This window comes from Macaca thibetana, chromosome 6 (genome assembly GCF_024542745.1).
Source record: "Macaca thibetana thibetana isolate TM-01 chromosome 6, ASM2454274v1, whole genome shotgun sequence".
NCBI classification, from domain to species: Eukaryota; Metazoa; Chordata; class Mammalia; order Primates; family Cercopithecidae; genus Macaca; species Macaca thibetana.
In genome coordinates, this window is record NC_065583.1 from 140,019,869 (window position 1) to 140,040,157 (window position 20,289).

General features: G+C 33.8%; 1 protein-coding gene across 9 annotated transcripts in view; it reads right to left on the reverse strand.

Annotated features, from left to right (window-relative positions):
- Nucleotides 1-20,289, reverse strand: part of RICTOR (RPTOR independent companion of MTOR complex 2) — a 128,808-nt gene that overhangs the window by 50,565 nt on the left and 57,954 nt on the right. For all 9 annotated transcript variants that reach the window (XM_050793402.1, XM_050793395.1, XM_050793397.1 and 6 more), the window contains 4 exons: nt 13,619-13,683; nt 12,612-12,743; nt 6,765-6,828; nt 920-1,046 (listed from right to left, as the gene is read on the reverse strand). In XM_050793402.1, the coding sequence (XP_050649359.1) occupies nt 920-1,046; nt 6,765-6,828; nt 12,612-12,743; nt 13,619-13,683 (388 nt within the window). The remainder of the gene's footprint in view (nt 1-919; nt 1,047-6,764; nt 6,829-12,611; nt 12,744-13,618; nt 13,684-20,289) is intronic.

Genomic DNA, 20,289 nt, shown 5'->3' on the forward strand with positions numbered 1-20,289 from the left:
ACAAGGAACTTAAATTTACAAGTAAAAGACAACCCCATCAAAAAGTGGGCAAAGGATATGAACGGACACTTCTCAAAAGAAGACATTTATGTGGCCAACAAACATATGAAAAAAAGCTCATCACCATTGATCATTGAAGAAATGCAAATCAAAACCACAATGAAATACCATCTCACCCCAGTTAGAATGGCAATCATTAAAAAGTCAGGAACCAACAGATGCTACAGAGGATATGAAGAAATAGGAACACTTTCACACTGTTGGTGGGAGTGTAAATTAGTTCAACCATTTGGAAGAAGAGTGTGGCAATTCCTCAAGTATCTAGAACCAGAAATACCATTTGACCCAGCAATCCCATTATTGGGTATATTTACAACTCGTTGTACTATAAAGACACATGCACACATATGTTTATTGTAGCACTGTTCACAATAGAAAAGGCTTGGAACCACCCCAAATGCCCATCAATGACAGACTGGATAAAGAAAATGTGGCACATATACACCATGGAATACTATGCAGCCATTAAAAAAGGATGAGTTCATGTCATTTGCAGGGACATGGATGAAGCTGGAAACTATCATTCTCAGCAAAATAACACAGGGGCAGAAAACTAAACACTGCATGTTCTCACTCATAAGTGGGAGTTGAACAATGAGAACATATGAGCACAGGGAGGGGAACATCACACACCGGGGCCTGTCGGGGGGTTAGGAGAGGGATAGCATTAGAAATACCTAATGTAGATGACAAGTTGATGGGTACAGCAAACCACCATGGCTCGTGTATACCTATGTAACAAACCTACACATTCTGCACATGTATCCCAGAACTTAAAGTGTAATAAAATATATACATATCAAATGTTAGATATCCTTTCTAAAATATTACATTTTTGTTACTTGAAGAAAATTCTGACCTAGTTCACAGATAATGGCAATGCATGCTCGGACCATTCTGTCTCTTTCTTGAAGTCCATCATTTCCAACTGCAATTAATGAGTTGGTTACAGAACTAGGAAACAAGGAAGCATTCACAGTAATCATCTGTAACAGAAGAAATCAGAAAAAGAAGTTACTTTAGTAACACATTTCTTAAACCTATTTTGTCCAAACTGAAATAGTTAATAACATAGAATAAGATCCAGAATAAGATCTAGGTACCAATTTTAATCTTCTGCTTCTTATGGATATTTCAAAATATTAATATAACTAATAATTGATGTAACAAATGTTAATAGCCATTACCATGGAAAATGTGTTAGATTTTTTCTTACAAACTATAAATTCATTGACCAAATGTTTCTGAGATTTTAAATTATTCTAGAATAGGGACTAAATCTTAAACAGTTTTTCAGTACCTAGACAAAGTAAACCAGAGGTGACAATAGTAGTCAATATATTACTGCACTTTTACGATCCTGACCATCTCTCCATATACCATCATCACCAAGTCCTACCAATTTACTTCCATAACATCTTTACCTCTACTCCCCTCTCCTCATCTAATTAACTGACTACTTGGGCCCGCACTCTCACTCTGACTACTGCAATAGATATCTAATGATCTCCTTACTCTCTAGTCACCTTCCCCATCCATCGCTTGTTGCAGAGTTCATAATCCAAATCTATTTTAAATATTTCAAAAATTCTGATGGAAATATCTTGTAATAAAACTTCAGATGAATCTCACATTAAATGAAAGATCTAACCGGCAATAACATTTGGAATACTGAAAATAGGTAACATATGTCTTTGATTTGGAAAACAGAAAATTATGTAGCTAACTATTGTTTAGTAAATAAAGACTATTTTGCAAATTAATTAAAAATGGCAGGTTCCTGGAGTGGAAATAAAAGAAAATATTTTGTTTGTATGGTAATAAAATATTACAGAAAATTAATCTGACCCAGATGTTACTAGATTTATTGTCCTATTGATAAAATAAAACTTATGTGATGAAACAATCAGAGGATGCAATATAACTAAATGAAAGATACACAATTAAGTCTTATAGAAGATCAAAAGAAAGATCTGTTTGATTAGTAGTTGTAAGTGGTTTGTCATTTAAGCAGCATTTTAAAGACATATTACAAAGTTCACCTGAAATTATACAACAGTTCTACAACCATAAAACAAACATATCTCTAATTAATTGTAGAATCTACAAAAGCTTTCATATTCATTTCTAAGTCAGTTTTTTCAATTAACTGAAAAAGGAGAGAAAGAAAGGGAGAAGGAAGGAGGTATAGGAAGTATAGGAAATCGATCTTCCTGGGTGAAAGAATTCTAACATTTTATGACATTAAGTTATTTTTTAATACTTTCTGATCTATTACTATTCTTATAAGGAGCTTGTAAGAAAATTTCTCCAAATAGCAAAATGCATGTAATATATTCTGCAAAATATTTTGCTGAAAAACCAGGCAAAATGGTTTTTAGACTTAAGTCTGCTATAATAAACTATGCTACCTTGGCTAAACCAAGCCTCTCTGTGCCTCAATTTCCTCATTTGTAAAATGAAGATATGTATGAACAGATAATTTCTAAAGTTTCAAGTATAAAATTCTATATAAATCTTGTGTCTAGTAAACATATACTTACTTAATTCACCAGATTGTGCTATGAAATAGATACATAAAATTTTTACAAATAAAATCACTCTTCTTATTTTTCAGGAAATATATGCAAAGAAACTCTTAAACTGTGTGCAAATCAGAGAATGCTTTCTTCATAAACCAATGAATGCTCAATAAGGGAGAAGCCATAGAACGCAGTCACTGTTAAAACTGTAAAAGTTTAATAATCTCTTCTGGCATGACAGGTCAGACATATAAAACAAATTAAAGATCCTGACTAGGTAATAAATTTGTGGAACTGACACAAAGGAATTAGAGAAGCACTGAGTTACCTAAGGGGTATATCTAATATTTGAGCTGAGACTAGAAGATCAATGTAAGGTGAGAAGGGCTGAAAATGAAAAGAGTTGGAAGGAAGTAATAATTGTGGTAGTAGTGGTGGGTAGTTTGCCTACACATGGTGGCATAAGACATGTCAGATAGAAATGGTTGGCTGAACCAAAACTGGGCTCTGAAGGCCAAAGTAGGCAGCTTGAACTTCAAACTCATGGGCCAATGTAGGTTTGGAAATTTTGGAGAAGAGGGTTCTTGCTCTGGCTTTGCCACTATCTTGCTACGTATCAAGGGCATGAGATTCCAGTCAATGAATCTCTTTCAAATGTAAAAAGTTTGTGGTATTAATTCCTTATTACATGAATAAAGAAATTATATATGAAAAAAAGACAGTTCAAATTAGGTAGATGGCAAGTAGAATTTCAATAAGATTAAGAAAAGAATAGTAACAACTGACTAGCGGAAAAACTACATTAAAAATGAGAGAAATAAAGCCACAAAAGAGCTGCCTGCATTGGAAGGGGGAAATCAGAGACATGGAAAAGAAAAAAGCAGACAGAATATTTCCAAATGAATGAGATGAGTAAAATAAAAGAAAAAGTAACATAAGAATTCCTTAATTATTCATAGTGTAAGTTATCCTAAAGCAAAAAGTGTTTTTCCTTATCTTTTAAAATATAATAGACTAATACTTTTATTACAAATTTTAAGACTTTTGGGAATGCATACAAAAAAATTCAGTGATACAGTAATTATAATATTAAACATTAATTTCTACTGCAGGTTGAGCATCCCTAATCCAAAAATCCAAAATGCTCCAAAATCACAAACTTTCTGAGCACTGACAGGAGCCAGAAGTAGAAAATTCAGCATCTGACAATTTTGCTTTCTGATGGTTCAATGTACATAAACTTTGTTTCATGCACAAAATTCTTAAAAATATTATACAAAATTGGCTGGGTGTAGTGGCTCACACCTATAATCCCAGCACTTTGGGAGGCCGAGGCAGGCAGATCACGAGGTTGGGAGACTGAAACCATCCTGGCTAACATGGTGAAACCCCATCTCTACTAAAAATAAAAATTAAAAAAAAAAATTAGCTGGGTGTGGTGGTGGGCGCCTGTAGTCCCAGCTACTGGGGAGGCTGAGGCAGGATAATGGCGTGAACCCGGGAGGTAGAGCCTGCAGTGAGCCTAGACGGCGCCACTGCACTCCAGCCTGGGCGACAGAGCGAGACCCCGTCTCAAAAAAAAAAAAAAAAAAAAAAAAAATTATACAAAATTAACTTCAGGATATGTGTACAAGGTGTATACGAAGCATAAATAAATTCTGTTTAGATTTAAGTCTTCTCATTCACAAGATATCTTCTCATATACACACAACTATTCCAAAACCCAAAAAAATCCAAAATGGGAAATAACTTCAGGTCCCAAGCATTGTGGAAAAGGAATACTCAACCTGTAGTACAGCTGCCAAGGTTTTACTTTAAAAAAAAAAAAAAAAGGGTGCCTCAGATGCTAAAAGCACTAATGAAATTATAGCTTCTCTGGCCAATAGAGGCCACTGTTCGTTCGGCAAATGTGCTCTCACTCTAATTCTTTTAGAGTAAACCAAGGAAAAGTCCTGTGCCACAATTCTTCCTCCGATTCTATATTCCACCACCAAATATCAGCAATTTTCCTGTTCTAGGATTCACAAATGGTATGTGAGTCAACTACTCTGCATCTCAGAAGACAACCAAATGAAATGATATTTTTGTTATGCTGCTATTAAATTATTTTTGAGCAATTAAAACCTGAGCTACTTTAAATTTTAACTTTTGCAAAAATACAAAATTGAAGTAAAACATTTACTAAAATATCCAAAATTGAATTTAATTGTCTGAATCCATTTGAAATTGTCTTCTCTTCTGACAGCAGTCTCTACAGCGGTGATGCTCAAAGTGTAGACCAGGAAATTCTGAGGGTCCTTAAGATATTTTCAGAGATTCTGCATAGCAATACAAAAATATCATTTGTCCCTTTCACTCTGATCTTCTCAGAAGTGTGTACTAAAGTTTTACAGGGGCTCCACCGCATGTGTTATTAAAACAGACTGAATGCAGAAGCAAATATGATAATCCAAATGACTTGTGTATCAAGATAAAATTAAAGAGAGTTGCAAAACTCTGAAACAACAGCCCTCTTCTCATTATTTTTTGGAAAATATAGTCATTCCAAAGTGCCCATCAACCAATGAGTGGATAAAGAAAATGTGGTATTATACACTATGGAATATTACTCAGCCATAAACAATTGAAATAATGTCTTTTGAAGCAACTTGGATGGAGCCGGAGGCCATTACGCTAAGTCAAATTAACTCAGGAATGGAAAACCAAATATTGTATGTTCCCTGCTTCTAAGTGGGAGCTAAACTATGAGGACGCAAAGGCATATGAATGATATAACGAACTTTGGGGACTGGAGGTGGGGGGAGTTTGGGAGGAGGTGAGGGATAAAAAGATTACATATGGGGTACAGTGTACACTGCTTGGGTGACAGAGGCACAAAAATCTCAATCACCACTAAACGTCTCCATGTAACCAAAAACCACCTGTACCCCAAAAATTATTGAAAAAATAAAATAAAATATGGTTTTCATAAAAATGTTATTTATGTTTGTATTTAATGTGTTTATTATTTTAAATATATTAATATATATTTTAGTTCCTAATATTACAAATACTGACATACATAACCCAAATAACGAAAAAATTGTTCTAGGTTCTTCAGAAACAAATTTTGTTTCATCCTGAATTCTCAGTCATGGAAGAAGGAAGAATTGTATAAATAAAAACCATACATTTTTAAAATCTGAATTTGAAAAGTCAAATTACAATCCTAGTGTAACAGTTCAAGTCTCCTAATCTATCTCCAGTATCATTCTTAGTAGAATTTCAAACTTCTTTTAAGACTTAATTCATCCATTTACTTGTTCACCTGTGAGTACTATTACTAACCAAAAGGTAGACAATTGTAAGAAAAGTGAAAAAGAGGGAACCCTAGCTAACACAGAAACTGAACAGTACACCATTTTGGAACCTGTATGGAATTGAAAGATAGGAAGAGGGAAAAAAGAACTAAAAAATTCAACTGGTAAATATTTTTAGATTTTTTTATGCAAATGAACATATACTTTATGATTCATGAACATTAAGATGAAATATGAGGGATACTTGTCTAACTCAGGCTGTGTCCCAACCAAATTTACTCTCAGTTCACTTTCTTCTTCCACCATTAGGGTTATCAAGTAAAACAACAAAGCATTCCCTGAAGGCCTCTCATGAGAAGCATTATGGATTGTCCTTAACACCCTCTCTTGTGGAGTTTAGGCTGTGACCTTTTATTCTGTATAAGGGCCTGAATTGTTTATTGCAACTGCCCACAGACTGTATCCAAATTCACCTTTAAAACAATGAACTTCTAACTATTTGTGACTTCCATTTAATACTATAAACTCTAAGTATGCAATAAAGAGAAAATTAGGATGGGGAGCAAGTAATCCTCTTTCTTCAGTAACTTATCAAAGCGGTAACTACATTTACATGTCTATTAAAGGAAGAAATATTCTTCACAATAAACATTTTATAAGAAATATTGTTCTAGCTATACCCAATCACATAGAATAATTCCACAAAATATTTGTTTACCTCAAAGTTTAATGAATTTATTTAATATATAACTTTAATAAAAATGTTTAATAAAAGTTTAGTCTTTAATCTTAATCAAGATTTCATAAAACAGTCTAATCTAAAAATGTAAATATTAACATAAAAACCATAAATTTGCCTTTTACTCTCACACATAGAGCATACCTTTCTGACTAATCGAAGTGCTTGTGTCCTCTCTACCTCGTTGCTCTGTTGTATGTCAATGCACCTAAACAATACACAAAATATTAATCATTGATAAAATTCTATTAAACAACTTTTTGTATCATAATACTGCTTGATGAAACCCATTTTCACCATGTCAATATGGTATATTAAAGTTTTGGTATATGATTTCTCAGTACCAACATATATTCATTTAATTAACGCATACATCTCTAGTGATAAATATCTGTCAATTAAAAGACCAATTTTTTCTTTTAAAACCTCAGGAAAGAACAGTATAGTAAGTAATTTATAAGATAAGACTACATCTATTTATAGAGAAAGAACAATAAACAAAGTATTAAAAGTCTACTAAAAAAAATTCACTTTTCTCTGATAAAATTCAGACATTTTATAAAAATTGTAAAGGAAAAATAGTTTAAGGCTCTTTTCATTTAATTGCAATTTTGACCGGGGCTTAAACTAAATTAGGCACTATCCATAAAAATTCTATCTCACCAAAATATAATTTGAATTCTGAATTCACTTCAAATATTGATGTCCAAACAAATACCACCAAACTGACATTTCTTTGTAAAATGTGTTAAATTATCCAATTTTGAAAGTCTTTTGTTTATGTAGGAGCATTTGTATTTAGACAGTTCATTATTCTAATCAATGCTTTATATATAGATAGTCTGCGATTCAAAAAGCATTTCTTCTATCTGAATACAATTAATCTAAGGCAATTCTATTAAAATACAAATGGACTTAGAATTCCATTCCTGGTCATGACAGAGATGGGAGGTTCTGACTGTCTTGCCAAAAACAACCATAAAGGTTTTAAAAAAAAAAACAAATACTTTACAGTATAAAACAACTGTTAAAAGGGCAATGAAGAATAATCTCTGAAAAAAGAAGCACAGGGAGCTCCACATTCAACCACATTTGTTCCCTGGGTGCATTTATCAATGTCAATCCCTGGCCTCATGGGCAGAGTTCTAACAGAAAGCAGAAATCAGGCTGTCCTGAAAAGACAGAGGTTTAACATCAGGGCAGCCAAAGTAGCTGGGACTTGAGGGGTAAAATCCCTGAGAGAAGAAAACAGAAGAAAATGAGCTAAAATCTGCATGCAGTGCTCTCTAAGACACTTGTCAACATCTACATTGTGCAAAAGCAGAATTACACTCTAAGAAACAAAGGAACAGAGTATAGATTTCAGCAGAAACACAATACTCTAAGAAATAGGTTAGGGTTAAAGACTGGTTAAGGTGAAAAGATTCTGCTCAATATATCCACTCTGAGATCCTAAATAGCCACTTCTAGGAGCAAAGGCAAATCTAAAACCAAACTTTAACAGAATCAGTGTAATAAGCCAACATTCTAGAACAAAACTTAATTCTCTTAAAATGCAAATAACATGATCCTGAGACAATAATTATTTTTTTTTTGTTTGGATTTTTTGTTTTTGAGACAGAGCTGGTGCCTCGGCGTCCTAAGTAGCCGGGATTACAGACGCGTGCCACCGTGCCTGGCTAATTTTTGTTTTCTTAATAGAGTCGGGGTTTCGTCACACGTTGGCCAGGCTGGTCTCGAACTCCTGGCCTCAAGTGATCTGCCCCGCCTTGGCCTCCCAAAATGCTGGGATTACAGGCATGAGCCACCAAGCCCAGCCCCAACAATTTTGAATACCGATGTTCACCATTCTATCAGACAATATGAGGCATGGTTTAAAACAAAGGGCCAAGAACCAAAAACTAAGAAAAGAAAATGGCACTACAAATAGAATACAGGTGATTCACATATTGGAGTTGTCAGAGGGGACTTCAAAATAACCGTGGTTAATATGCTAAAGAAAACAGAAGAAAAGATGAAGAAATAAAGCAGAGACCTGAAATCTTTAAATAAAACTAAAATAGGCCAGGCACAGTGGCTCAGGCCTGTGATCCTAGCACTTTGGGAGGGCGAGGCGGGTGGACTGCTGGAGCTCAGGAGTTCGAGATCAGCCTGGGCAACACAGTGCAACCCCGTCTCTACTAAAATAGAAAAAAATTAGCCAGGCGTGGTGGTGCGCACCGGTAGTCCCAGCTACTCGGGAGGCTGAGGCAGGAGAATCACTTGAACCCAGAAGAGGGAGGTTGCAATGAGCTGAGATCAGCGCCACTGCACGCCAGCCTAGGCGACAGAGCAACACTCCATCTCAAACAAACAGGGGGGAAAAAACCCTAAAATAAATAAAATAAGAACTGAAATTAAGAATTCATCAGTCATGTACTAGCAGGATGAAAGGTTTTTAATAAACAGGTAAGTAGAAAAGTAAGCACACTGAAATACAAAGATTAACCACAACAAAAGGTTGAAAAATACAGTAACGGCATCAGAAACGTGGGACAGTAAAAAGATCCAACATGTGTATAGATGGAGTACCAGTCAATAGGGCAGAATATACAACAGAGTAAAAAAAAAAATCTTTAAAGCAGCCAGAGGTAAAAAGATACATCTGAAAGAATCTCAAAGACGTCAAGAATTCCTACATAACAAGAAAGAGAAGCTACTTATTGTTCATCTGTTATTTAAAAAAAAAGAGAAAAGAAAAGAAATTAAGAAGAAAACGAAATCCAGAAGACAATAACCGAAGCACTAAAAAATAAATAAGTGGTAATGAAAACAGCCTTTGAACATGAAGGCAAAATAGAGGGATTTACAGACAAAAGATGACTAGCAGAACTAAATATATCAAGGATATATGTTCCAATCTCTAGGATAACTACTAAAAAGAAGGAAAGACTTCATAGCCAAGACACTAAAAGAGGAAAAAAACTGTTATTTCAAACGAAGCAAAAAAATGAGAAATACAAGAACAAAGAACATACGTGACAAATAGAATAGAAATACCAAGATAGCAAACAAATTCAAGTATTAGGAAGCTAGTAATGAGACAACAAACTCAAATACACACAAATAATTACATTAGACAAAGTCCATAAATCATGCACATAGCAAACAAATTCAAGTATTAGGAAGCTAGTAATGAGACAACAAACTCATAAATACACACAAATAATTACATTAGACAAAGTCCATAAATCATGCACATAATAAACCACTAGACATAAATAGTCTAAATACTCCAGTAAGAAGACAAAGTTGGTCAAACCAGATATTAAAAAAAGAAAAAACGGTATGATATTTACAGGGGAGACACTTAAATGTAAAAACCAAAAAAAAAAGTAAAAGGATGGTAAAAGGTATACCATGCAAACAGTAGGCAAAAGAAAGGTGGTAATGTATTATTAGATTACAGGAACACTCATAAAAGAAGTATTACTAGGAATAAAGAGGGTTATTTTATAATTACAAAAGGATTAAGCCCAACATGAAGATTTAGCACTTCTAAACATGAAGTAACAACAAAGCTTCAAAATCTGAAACAAGAAAAAGAAAAGTCAGAAAGTACTATATAGGTGAAAAATAATTGAGTCTATATAATTTTATAACAGGCTGAAAAAGAAAACCCAGCCAGAGAGATCCATTAATGAATTATAATCATGTAGGACAAAACAAACAAACAAACATATCTTACATATATTTTCCAAGTAAAATGAAAACAAGGCCACATTTCCCTAGTTGTTTTATAAAACAAACATACATACTCCCAATACTAAAACCAAACAGACTTCAGATGAATGGAAAAATAAAGGTCAATACCTCTCATGAACATAGGTGCAAACATCTATAAAATATTAGCAAAGGATATTAAGTTATATATGAAAAGGGCAATATATCACAAATAGTGGTGTTTATTTAAAGAATGCAAACTAGGAATATAAAGAAAATCTAGTAATAGCTTATAGAAAGTATAAATAATGGTGAAATACTGAATGCTCTTCACCTGAGTTCAAGATCAAAACAAACTTGTCCATTAGTATCATTCCTATTCAGTGCAATATTCTAACTCATGTTGTAAGGTAAGAAAAAGATAAAGATTGGAAAGGAAGATATAAAATGGACATCATCTATAATTAATGCTTATACACATAGAAAATCCAAAGTAATCTAAAAACAACCAGAACTGAAAAGTGAATTTGGCAAGATTGCTAAATAAGAGGTCAATATCTCCCCTCAATTTTTTTGTATATTAGTAACAAAAACAGAAAAGAATAAGTTTTAAATTACATTAATACTATCATAAAAATATCTTAGAATAAACTGAATAAATATGTTCAGGACCTCTGCAAAAAACAAACACACACTACTAAATACTGTTGACAGAAATCAAAGTCTCCAATAAATAAAAGTTTAGAAAATTCAATAATAAGATGTAAATTTACCCCAAATTGATCTACAGCATTAATGCAATCCCTACTAAAATCCCAGCAAGTTGTGTGGATATGGACTATCTTATTCTAAAACTTATATGAAAATGCAGAACCCAGATTAGTCAAAATAGTCTTGAAGAAACAAAATTAGACTCACATTAACAGGTATCAAGACATATTATAGAACTGCAGTAGTTAAAACAGTTGAGAAACCAGTGCAAGGACAAATATACCAACTAAAGAGGATAGAGAACCCAACAATAGATTGCTACTGAACTACCTGATTTACAACAAAAGGTGACACAAATCTAGACGTGAAATGAAAATGTTTTCAATAAAAGGTGCTAATTTTATTGGATATTCACAAAGATAAAAATGAATCATGACTCGCCATCTATCTCATACCTTACACAACCATCAAATGAGATCAAATCAAGTAAGATGGTTCAAAGACTTAAACACGTATAAAGGAATAAAACCTTTAAAAGAAAACATAGATCTCTTCCAAATAGACCAAAAAGCATTCTGGATTTCACTAATTATGAACTTTTGTTCATCAAAGACCCATTAAAAGAGTGAAGAGGCAAGGCAGAGGCAAAGCAAAGGCAAGGCGAACTGAAAGAAGACATTTTCAATACATACATCTGTAAAGACTCATATCCAGAAGATATCAAGAATTCCTACATAACAAGAAAGATAATCCAATTTACAAATGAGTAAAAGATAGGATACCCAAACTTTCAACCAGCAAATGAAAAGTGCTTAACATCATCACTCATCAGGGAACACAAGTTAAAACCACAATGAGACCCCACAATGAAAACCACACAAGAAACGATATAACCAAAAACTGAAAATATCAAGTGTTGATGAGGATACGGGGAGACTGAAACTCCTATACATAATAGTAGACGTATAATCAGTGCAATCATTTAGCAAACTCTTCAGCAATATCTACTAAAGCTAAACATACATGTATCTTATAACCCAGAAATTCTAGTTCTACATATACATAAGAGAAATGAGTGCATTTCTTCTTCTATAAGAATATTCTTGCAGCCTTCTACAAGAATATTCAGGGCAACTTTATTCCATAGTCAAACACTGAAAACAACCCAGAAAAGCTTCAACAGAATGGAATAAATTGTGGTCTATTTATAAAATGAAATGTTACACAGCAAGAAAAAACAAAAACAAAACAAAAAAACATAGATGGATCTCAAAGATAATAATGAGAAAAAAAGAGTAATTACTGTATACGTCCAACACAATGCTCAAGAAGAGGAAAAACTAGTGTGCAATGGGAAAAGTTAGAATAATGTTTACAACTGATTGCAGTGTATAACAGAGCTTTACTGGGACGCTGAAAATGATCTAAATCTTGTTACTTGGGGGGTGTGTGAGTGTGTGTGTGTATGCAAAACGCATCAAGGTTATACTAGAGTAAAAATCTGTACACTTTATGGTAGACGTGCTAAAAACTCAACACAAAATTTCAAAAACATATAAACAACTCTAGGAAATTTACCTAGCTATTAAATAGTCCACTTTCAATTTTAGCACCTTCTGGAGAATACTGGAGTCTTGGATGAGATATCGAAGCGCTCGTAGCCCTGCTGCTCGCACTTCTTTTGCTTCATTTAATAAAGCTAACCGCAAACTGTATGAAAACAAACAAAATAGAAGTTTTGCTGCACGGTTTCAAATACACACAAAATTATATTACCAAATTATTCCTCAGCCAAAATATGCAAAAATTCTAGTCATGAACGGAATTCTATCTAAGAGCATTCTACATATATAAAAATTATTCACTCCAACCCATACAATTTCACTTAGTGTTGCTTTTTTAAATCTGTGCCTCCTTAGTACATTCTTGCCAATCAAGAAAATGTTACTGAGTTCTTACCTTCTGTTCTTTATTTTATATAAACAATGGAAAATTAAATACACCTTTTTCAAGCTATACCATTTGTGTCTCTACAATCAAATATCCTCTCTCTGGCTACCTGTTCCATACCTCTCCCAAAAATCATTGGTTTAAATCAATGATAAAAATAATTTACACCAATAGCAGGCACAGACCTTTTATATCAATTTTAATTCCTAAGAGTACCTAAAAGATAGTTATAAAACCATATAACATGCCTCTACTAGTGTGCATGGGCAAATCAAGTCTGTTGTAAGCACCACTTTCTCTTAGGTAAGACCTAGAGTTATAGGTTCCTCTTGTTCCTGGGAATAATATGAGAAATTTAGTCTGTAAATTTCAGATTTAATTTAAAAGTTTAAATTATAGAAGTCCAGGTATTTTTGAACATTCACTTTGGTTCCCCATATTTAGTAATTAGAAAATATCACGAAGACTCACAAAAATAAAACTACTGTAGCTCTTAAATTTTTCTAATGTTCAAGCAACTGTTTCTATGAAATCAAATATGAGGTGCTGTATTATTCTATTTCTAGTTTAAAATTACTAAAATTAAAATTACTAAAATCTGGAAGGGATGGGAGAGGGAAATGAACTACACTTACCAAATTATGATATCCTCATAGTTAAAGCCCAGTTTTTCTTCACTGTGGCCAATATCACAAAGAAGCTGTCAGAAAAACAAAACAAGTATGTATGTGTTGTATATTTTTACATATTTATATACATTATATGTTTACACTGCAAAATAAGGTATTTTTATGGAATATTTTGAAAACTATGATTCTACTGTTCAAATAGGCAGCTTTATTTATATCATCTTACTATTTCTCATTTGCTCTGCCAGTTTTAAGTTTCTTTAATCTTTTATCTTTCCTGCCTTTTAAACTCATTTGTTTTCTATTATTCCATTTTCCTTCTCAATAATTTACTGTTTTAAAAATGGTTCTTTTAGTGGCTACTACTAAGATTACAACATGCATTGTTGACTCATCTAACAAAAAGTATCACTTCACAATGTCCTCAATAATGCCAGAATCTCACACTTTAATTTTACTTTCTCCCCTCACATTTCACTTTACAATTGTTTTTTCTATCTTTTAAAAACTATACTGTATTACTGTTTTTGAACAGTATTTATCAATTGAACAGTCAATATCAATTTATATTTATTCATATATTTGCCCTTTTTATTATTCATCATTTTAACGGTTCCTTAATGGGATATCTTCCTTCTACCTGAAGAACTCTGTTGTTGCTGTTGACTTGTTTTGTTAGTGTTTTGATTTAATTTTAGACCAGGTTGCTGGTAATGATTTTCTTGTTTTTTATTTCTCTGGAAATGATTTTTTTTTTTTTACATTCAAGTTTGAAGAATATTTTGCTGGATATTTAGAATTTTAGGTTAGCTGCTATTTTCCTCCAACAGTTTCAAGATGGCTTCCATTGTTTCAGTTGTGAAGTCTGCCATCAGAGTCATTGCTGACTCTTTTGAATGTCATTTATTTCTCAGACTCTTTTTTTTTTTTTTTTTTTTTTGAGACGGAGTCTCACTCCGTCACCCAAGCTGGAGTGCAGTGGCGCGATATGAGCTCACTGCAAGCTCTGCCTCCCAGGTTCAAGCGATTCTCCTACCTCAGCCTTCGGAGTAGCTGGGATTACAGGTGTCCGCCACCACGCCCAGCTAATTTTTGTATTTTTAGTACAGACGGAGTTTCGCCATGTTGGCCAGGCTGGTCTCGAACTCCTGACCTTAGGTGACCTGCCTGCCTAAGCTTCCCAAAGAGCTGGGACTACAGGCATGAGCCACCGCACTGGGCCTCTCAGACTCCTTTTTTTTTAAGACGGAGTTTCCCTCTTGTTGCCCAGACTGGAGTGCAATGGCGCAATCTCGGCTCACCGCACCCTTCGGCTACCACAACCTCCCTCTCCCTCGTTCACGCGATTCTCCTGCCTCAGCCTCCCTAGTAGCTGGGATTACAGACATGCCACCAAGCCTGGCTAATTTTGTATTATTAGTAGAGACAGGGTTTCTCCATGTTGGTCAGTCTGGTATCGAACTCCCGACCTCAAGTGATACGCCTGCCTTGGTCTCCCAAAGTGCTGGGATTACCGGAATGAGTCACAGCGCCCAGCCTCTCAGACTCTATTTTTAAGACATCTTTCCTTAGCTTTGGTTTCCAGCAATCTTATTACAATGTTTCTAGGTGTGGTTTCCTTTGTAGCTATTCTGCTTAGGGTAAACAAAACTTCCTAAATCTCTGGGCTGATCTATTTCTGCAGTTTTGAAAAATTCTATACAATATATTTTCAAAACTACTTCTGTCCAAACTCTCCTTCTGGTAATTCAATTAAATGTATGCCAGATCTTTTCATGTGTATCACAAATCTGTAAATCCTCTTTTGTTTTTTTCCATTTTCTTTTATCTCAATGCTTCAGCTGAATATTTTCTATAACCTGTTTTCTGATGTGTCTAATCTTCTATTACATGTATCTAATGAGTTTTTAAATTTAGATACTGTATTATTCTCTTCTTGAATTTCCATTTAATCTTTTTAGTCATTCCAATGTGCTAATGAAATTCTTCCATTTCACATCAATTTCTTCCATACATCCTCTAAGTTCATGACATAGTTGTTACTGAAAGTAGGTTTCATCTAATACACCTGAATGATGTGGATCATCTCTGGATCCGTTATTAGCTGTTTTCCCTTTCAGTCACGTAATCCTGTCCTTTGGTGGCTCCTCAGTCTTTGATTGTATCCAAAAACTTGCAAAGATTTGATGGTGTTATCTGTCTCCACAGAAGGTTCAGCCTTCTTTCTGTTAAGCCACTAGATGGTGTTGAGTCCACATTAGGGGGTTGTCCTGGTAAGACCAGGCCTACCTCTGCTTTCTGCTTGCCACCTGAAGTTTCAACTGAAAGCCTATTGTTAAGAAACCTCGTACAAGGCAGATGAAAAATTTAATTTTTGTTTTGCAAACTCCATTCCTGATTTTCAAAGATTTTCCACTTAGGTTTTAAGTTTCTCATCCCAGGTAGCCCCAGGATTAAACAACTGAATTGAGGGGAGAATCTCCTCACGCTTGATGCACCTAGGACTCCACCAAAACCTCTGTGCTGTTTTCTTTGTCTTTCAGCAACAGTATTCCTGGGCCTAACGCCTGAATCCTGTTTCCTGCCCACACTTAACATCAGCAAGTGTCCCCTGGGAAAAAGTTGTTGAAGCAGCTTACTTGTACAAGATTCTCCCTTTTCTGAAAGGTTGGCATCTGCACTTATTGTTGCCCGAGCAGCTGCCTGCTGCCTTCAAACAGGTTTTCCTAGTTTTCATTGAGAGCGGTGGTCTAATACTAGCTATATGGATCCCACCTGGATGAATATATGCCTGTTTAATCTAGGTATGAGTTTGGAGAATTGACTTTTACCTAAAAGTTATGTCTAATGTCCTTAATTGATTTATTGGGGCTAACTGAAATGGATTAAAGAGAAGATAAATCATGTATTTAACACTGAAGACCAAGAAGGGTCTCCAAAGTGCTAATAATATTCTTTCTCAGTATGAAGTTATAAACACTGTAACCATACAGTATAAAGCAACCAAAGTGATCAACATATCACATCACATCTATGAGAAGAATGGACCCTAAGAAAAAGTTGATCATAGAAGTTTACTACCCTGTTGGTAGAATAACTATAAAAATTTCCTGTCCAATTTTTTCTTTACAGGAAAAAAGGGGAGGGGAGGAGGTCCCAAATACAATAGGATAGGAGACAGGACCAGAATAGCTGCTATCAGATATTGCAACACTGCTATTACAATACTGGTATTCCTTAAAATTTTGATATGACGAACAAAGAGGCTTCAGACTTTCAAAGAGTATAAATAATGTTTTTCTTTTGTTTTTACTGTCTTGTACAGTATTGCAAGTAGTTAAAAATTTAAAAGAATGCATTTTTATATATACATATTTAAAACAATAACATAAAAATTTCTAAGTTTTGAGATAAAACTTCTATACCTCTAAAAAACCAACCATATACCTAAAATTAAAAGTGACATAATGTGTTAGTAAAAAATATTTACAACAAGTACAGTAAGAAAAAGGTTAAGGCACTGTATGTAGTTTGCTAGGGCTACTATAACATATATCACAGACTGGGTGGCTTAAACAACAGAAATTTACTTCTTCATAACTCTGGAGGCCAGAAGTCTAAGATCAAGGTGTTGGCAGGGTTGTTTTTTTCAAAGTCTCTCTCCTTGCCTTACATATGACTATTTTCTGTATCTTCCTATGTGTATGTCTGTCTCCTAATCTACACTTTTTTAAGAGGTTATACTGGATTAGGCCCACCCACCCATATGACCGCATTTTTCCTTAATTACCTTTTTCAAAGGCCCTATCTCCAAATACAGTCACATTCTGAGGTATTGGAGGTTAGAAATTCAACACACAAATTTTGATGAGACACAATTCAGCTCATAGCATTCCATCTTCACCTAGCAAACTAATACAGATCCTTATATTGAAACAAATTGAGGAAAGACTTCTCAGGACCGCAAAGAAGGACAGGCAAAGAAAATGTACAAGGATTTTACTGAAGAAATATAATTGACAAATAAATATGACATATATTCATTTATCCTAAAACCCAACTCAAATGAATTGCAAAGTTCTACTTAAAACTCACAAAAATGGCAAAATATTGTTTTAAATATTATTGTATAACATTATTTTATTATTGTAAATATTTCAAAAAATAGTTTAAAATATTGTATATTACTATAATATTGTTTTTAGATATATTGCAAAATATTATTTTAAATATTATTATATATTGGTAATGGGATTGAAAACTGAAAATATCTTATAAGCTAAATTGGAAAGATGCACTAAGATCAAGATCCACTTTTGGAGATTTATGTATTTTAAATTATTTTATTAATATAAAGTAGGTTCAAGTACAAGATGCTTATGACATTATTTACAACATTAAAGAAACAGAAATAAAATGTTTGTAAAGGAGGAACTTTATGAGGCTATTAAAATAATATATAAGAAAAAATATGCATAATCTATTGCTAAGTAGGGAAAAGATTCCGTAAGATACATTTCTTAAAGACACACTTTAAAAAAAAGTGTATACATTAAAATTTAACACCAAAAATTTAACAACAAAAAAGAAAGCAGAATCACAGATAATTTATTCTCCTCTGCATTTTTGTGTATTTTATAAATGTTCACAATTAAACATGTATCACACCATGTAGGAACAGTTTTATATATAGTATTGATGAATATACACAGAAGTAACAATTATTGACTGTTAATCTTCTCAACCCTAGTAGTATTTTGTACATGAAAACAATTGAGGCTTAGAGAGGTTAATATGACTTCCTAAGGCCACAAAGGTAATTAAGTGGTAAAGCTGGAAATCAGATCAAACCAGCGTGAGGCCAGAGCCCACTGTGAAAAACATTACTACAATTTTATATTGAAATTATTTACACAGGGTTGGGGATGAGGGGAAGTAAAAAAACAACTGAATATTACCATCTTATTTCATTTCTCCAGCCTCAAATGTGGCATCAAGAGTCTGGAGAACTGTACCCTGGCTATATATATACATAAAACAAATAAGAAAATTTAACTATTGTTTTCTCCAGAACTGCTAACTAAAAATATACCATTAAAAAACTGCCCATTTCAAAGAATGAAAACATAAACAACTGCACTTTCACTACTTAAAATAAATAATTATTTTTAAAGATTTCTCACATATTTCAGAATACTAGCATTATCACTATGTGGTACCATACATGAATAAGAAAGAAAACTATGGTCACTAGCTATGATTACTTCATCCTTGGGAATATCCAAATATAAATAATATAGAAAAATTAAAGTTAGAATTTGTTTATATCAACATACAAAATATTGTGCTTTTAAACTGGGAAAAAATGTCACTTTCTTAAATTATAATTTACACATATCAACTCAACTGCTTAAAAAGGCAGTATTTCCATTCTTCTGCTACAGGAACAGTGAATGTTAATAAAATGAAAGGTTGTAAAATTCTACCAATATACAAAGTCTTGTCCTTTAAAGGGTTGTTTTTTCCCGTAAGTGTGTACTTGACTCTCATTTCCTGCATTATGTTTCTCATACTTGCCAACCTTGTAGAAAACTATAGATTCAGAGAACACAATTTTCTTTTTTTTTTTTTTTTGAGACGGAGTCTCGCTCTGTCGCCCGGGCTGGAGTGCAGTGGCCGGATCTCAGCTCACTGCGAGCTCCGCCTCCCGGGTTTACGCCATTCTCCTGCCTCAGCCTCCCGAGTAGCTGGGACTACTCGGCGCCCGCCACCTCGCCCGGCTAGTTTTTTGTATTTTTTAGTAGAGACGGGGTTTCACCGTGTTAGCCAGGATGGTCTCGATCTCCTGACGTCGTGATCCGCCCGTCTCGGCCTCCCAAAGTGCTGGGATTACATGCTTGAGCCACCGTGCTCGGCCTAATTTTCAAATTATCTACCTTCTCAGACCAGAAAAATATATGACCATTTACCACTTAACATTTCCTAGAGTTAGCAGTTTTAGTGAAAAAGTTAAACAAAATTCGAAGGTATTATAATCTTAAAAAACAAACATGCACAATTTAAAAAGTGTATAGAGGTGTATCATTTTCTGATTATTAATGCTGATGCATTTCAATTGCAAGAAAAATTTTTGAGAAAGATGCTGAATCAGCTGGAAACTGGAAAATCATAAATAACTAAAAAGAACAATTATGGCAGAAACACAGTATATTTGTTATTAATTAGTGCCTATTTTCCAGAGATAGTAAATGGAATTCAACAATGGTTAAATGCTTTCAGGTTGTTTCCAGGATTGTATAAGAGGGCTTTAATCAGTCTTAAATGAAAAACCTTTTGAATCAGAATTATCCCAAGCAGTGATTAAACTTTCTATGTGTAACTAAATTCACATATATATTGGGAATAAGAAAGAAGATAGTAATAGAATTCTAAATTTTGGATTATCAAAGAAATATACTTTTACTGTTAATCACTAAGAGTTCACATATAGATCTCAAAATATTATAAGAATGACTTTGATACAAATTTCTTGTGATGACTACCTTACTAGTTATCTCCTAATTTACATAACCAAACCCTAAGGTAAACATTAATCTCTTTAGCTTTTTCTGTATGTGATATGGTTTGGCTCTGTGTCCCCACCAAAATCTCACCTTGAATTCTAATAATCCTCACGT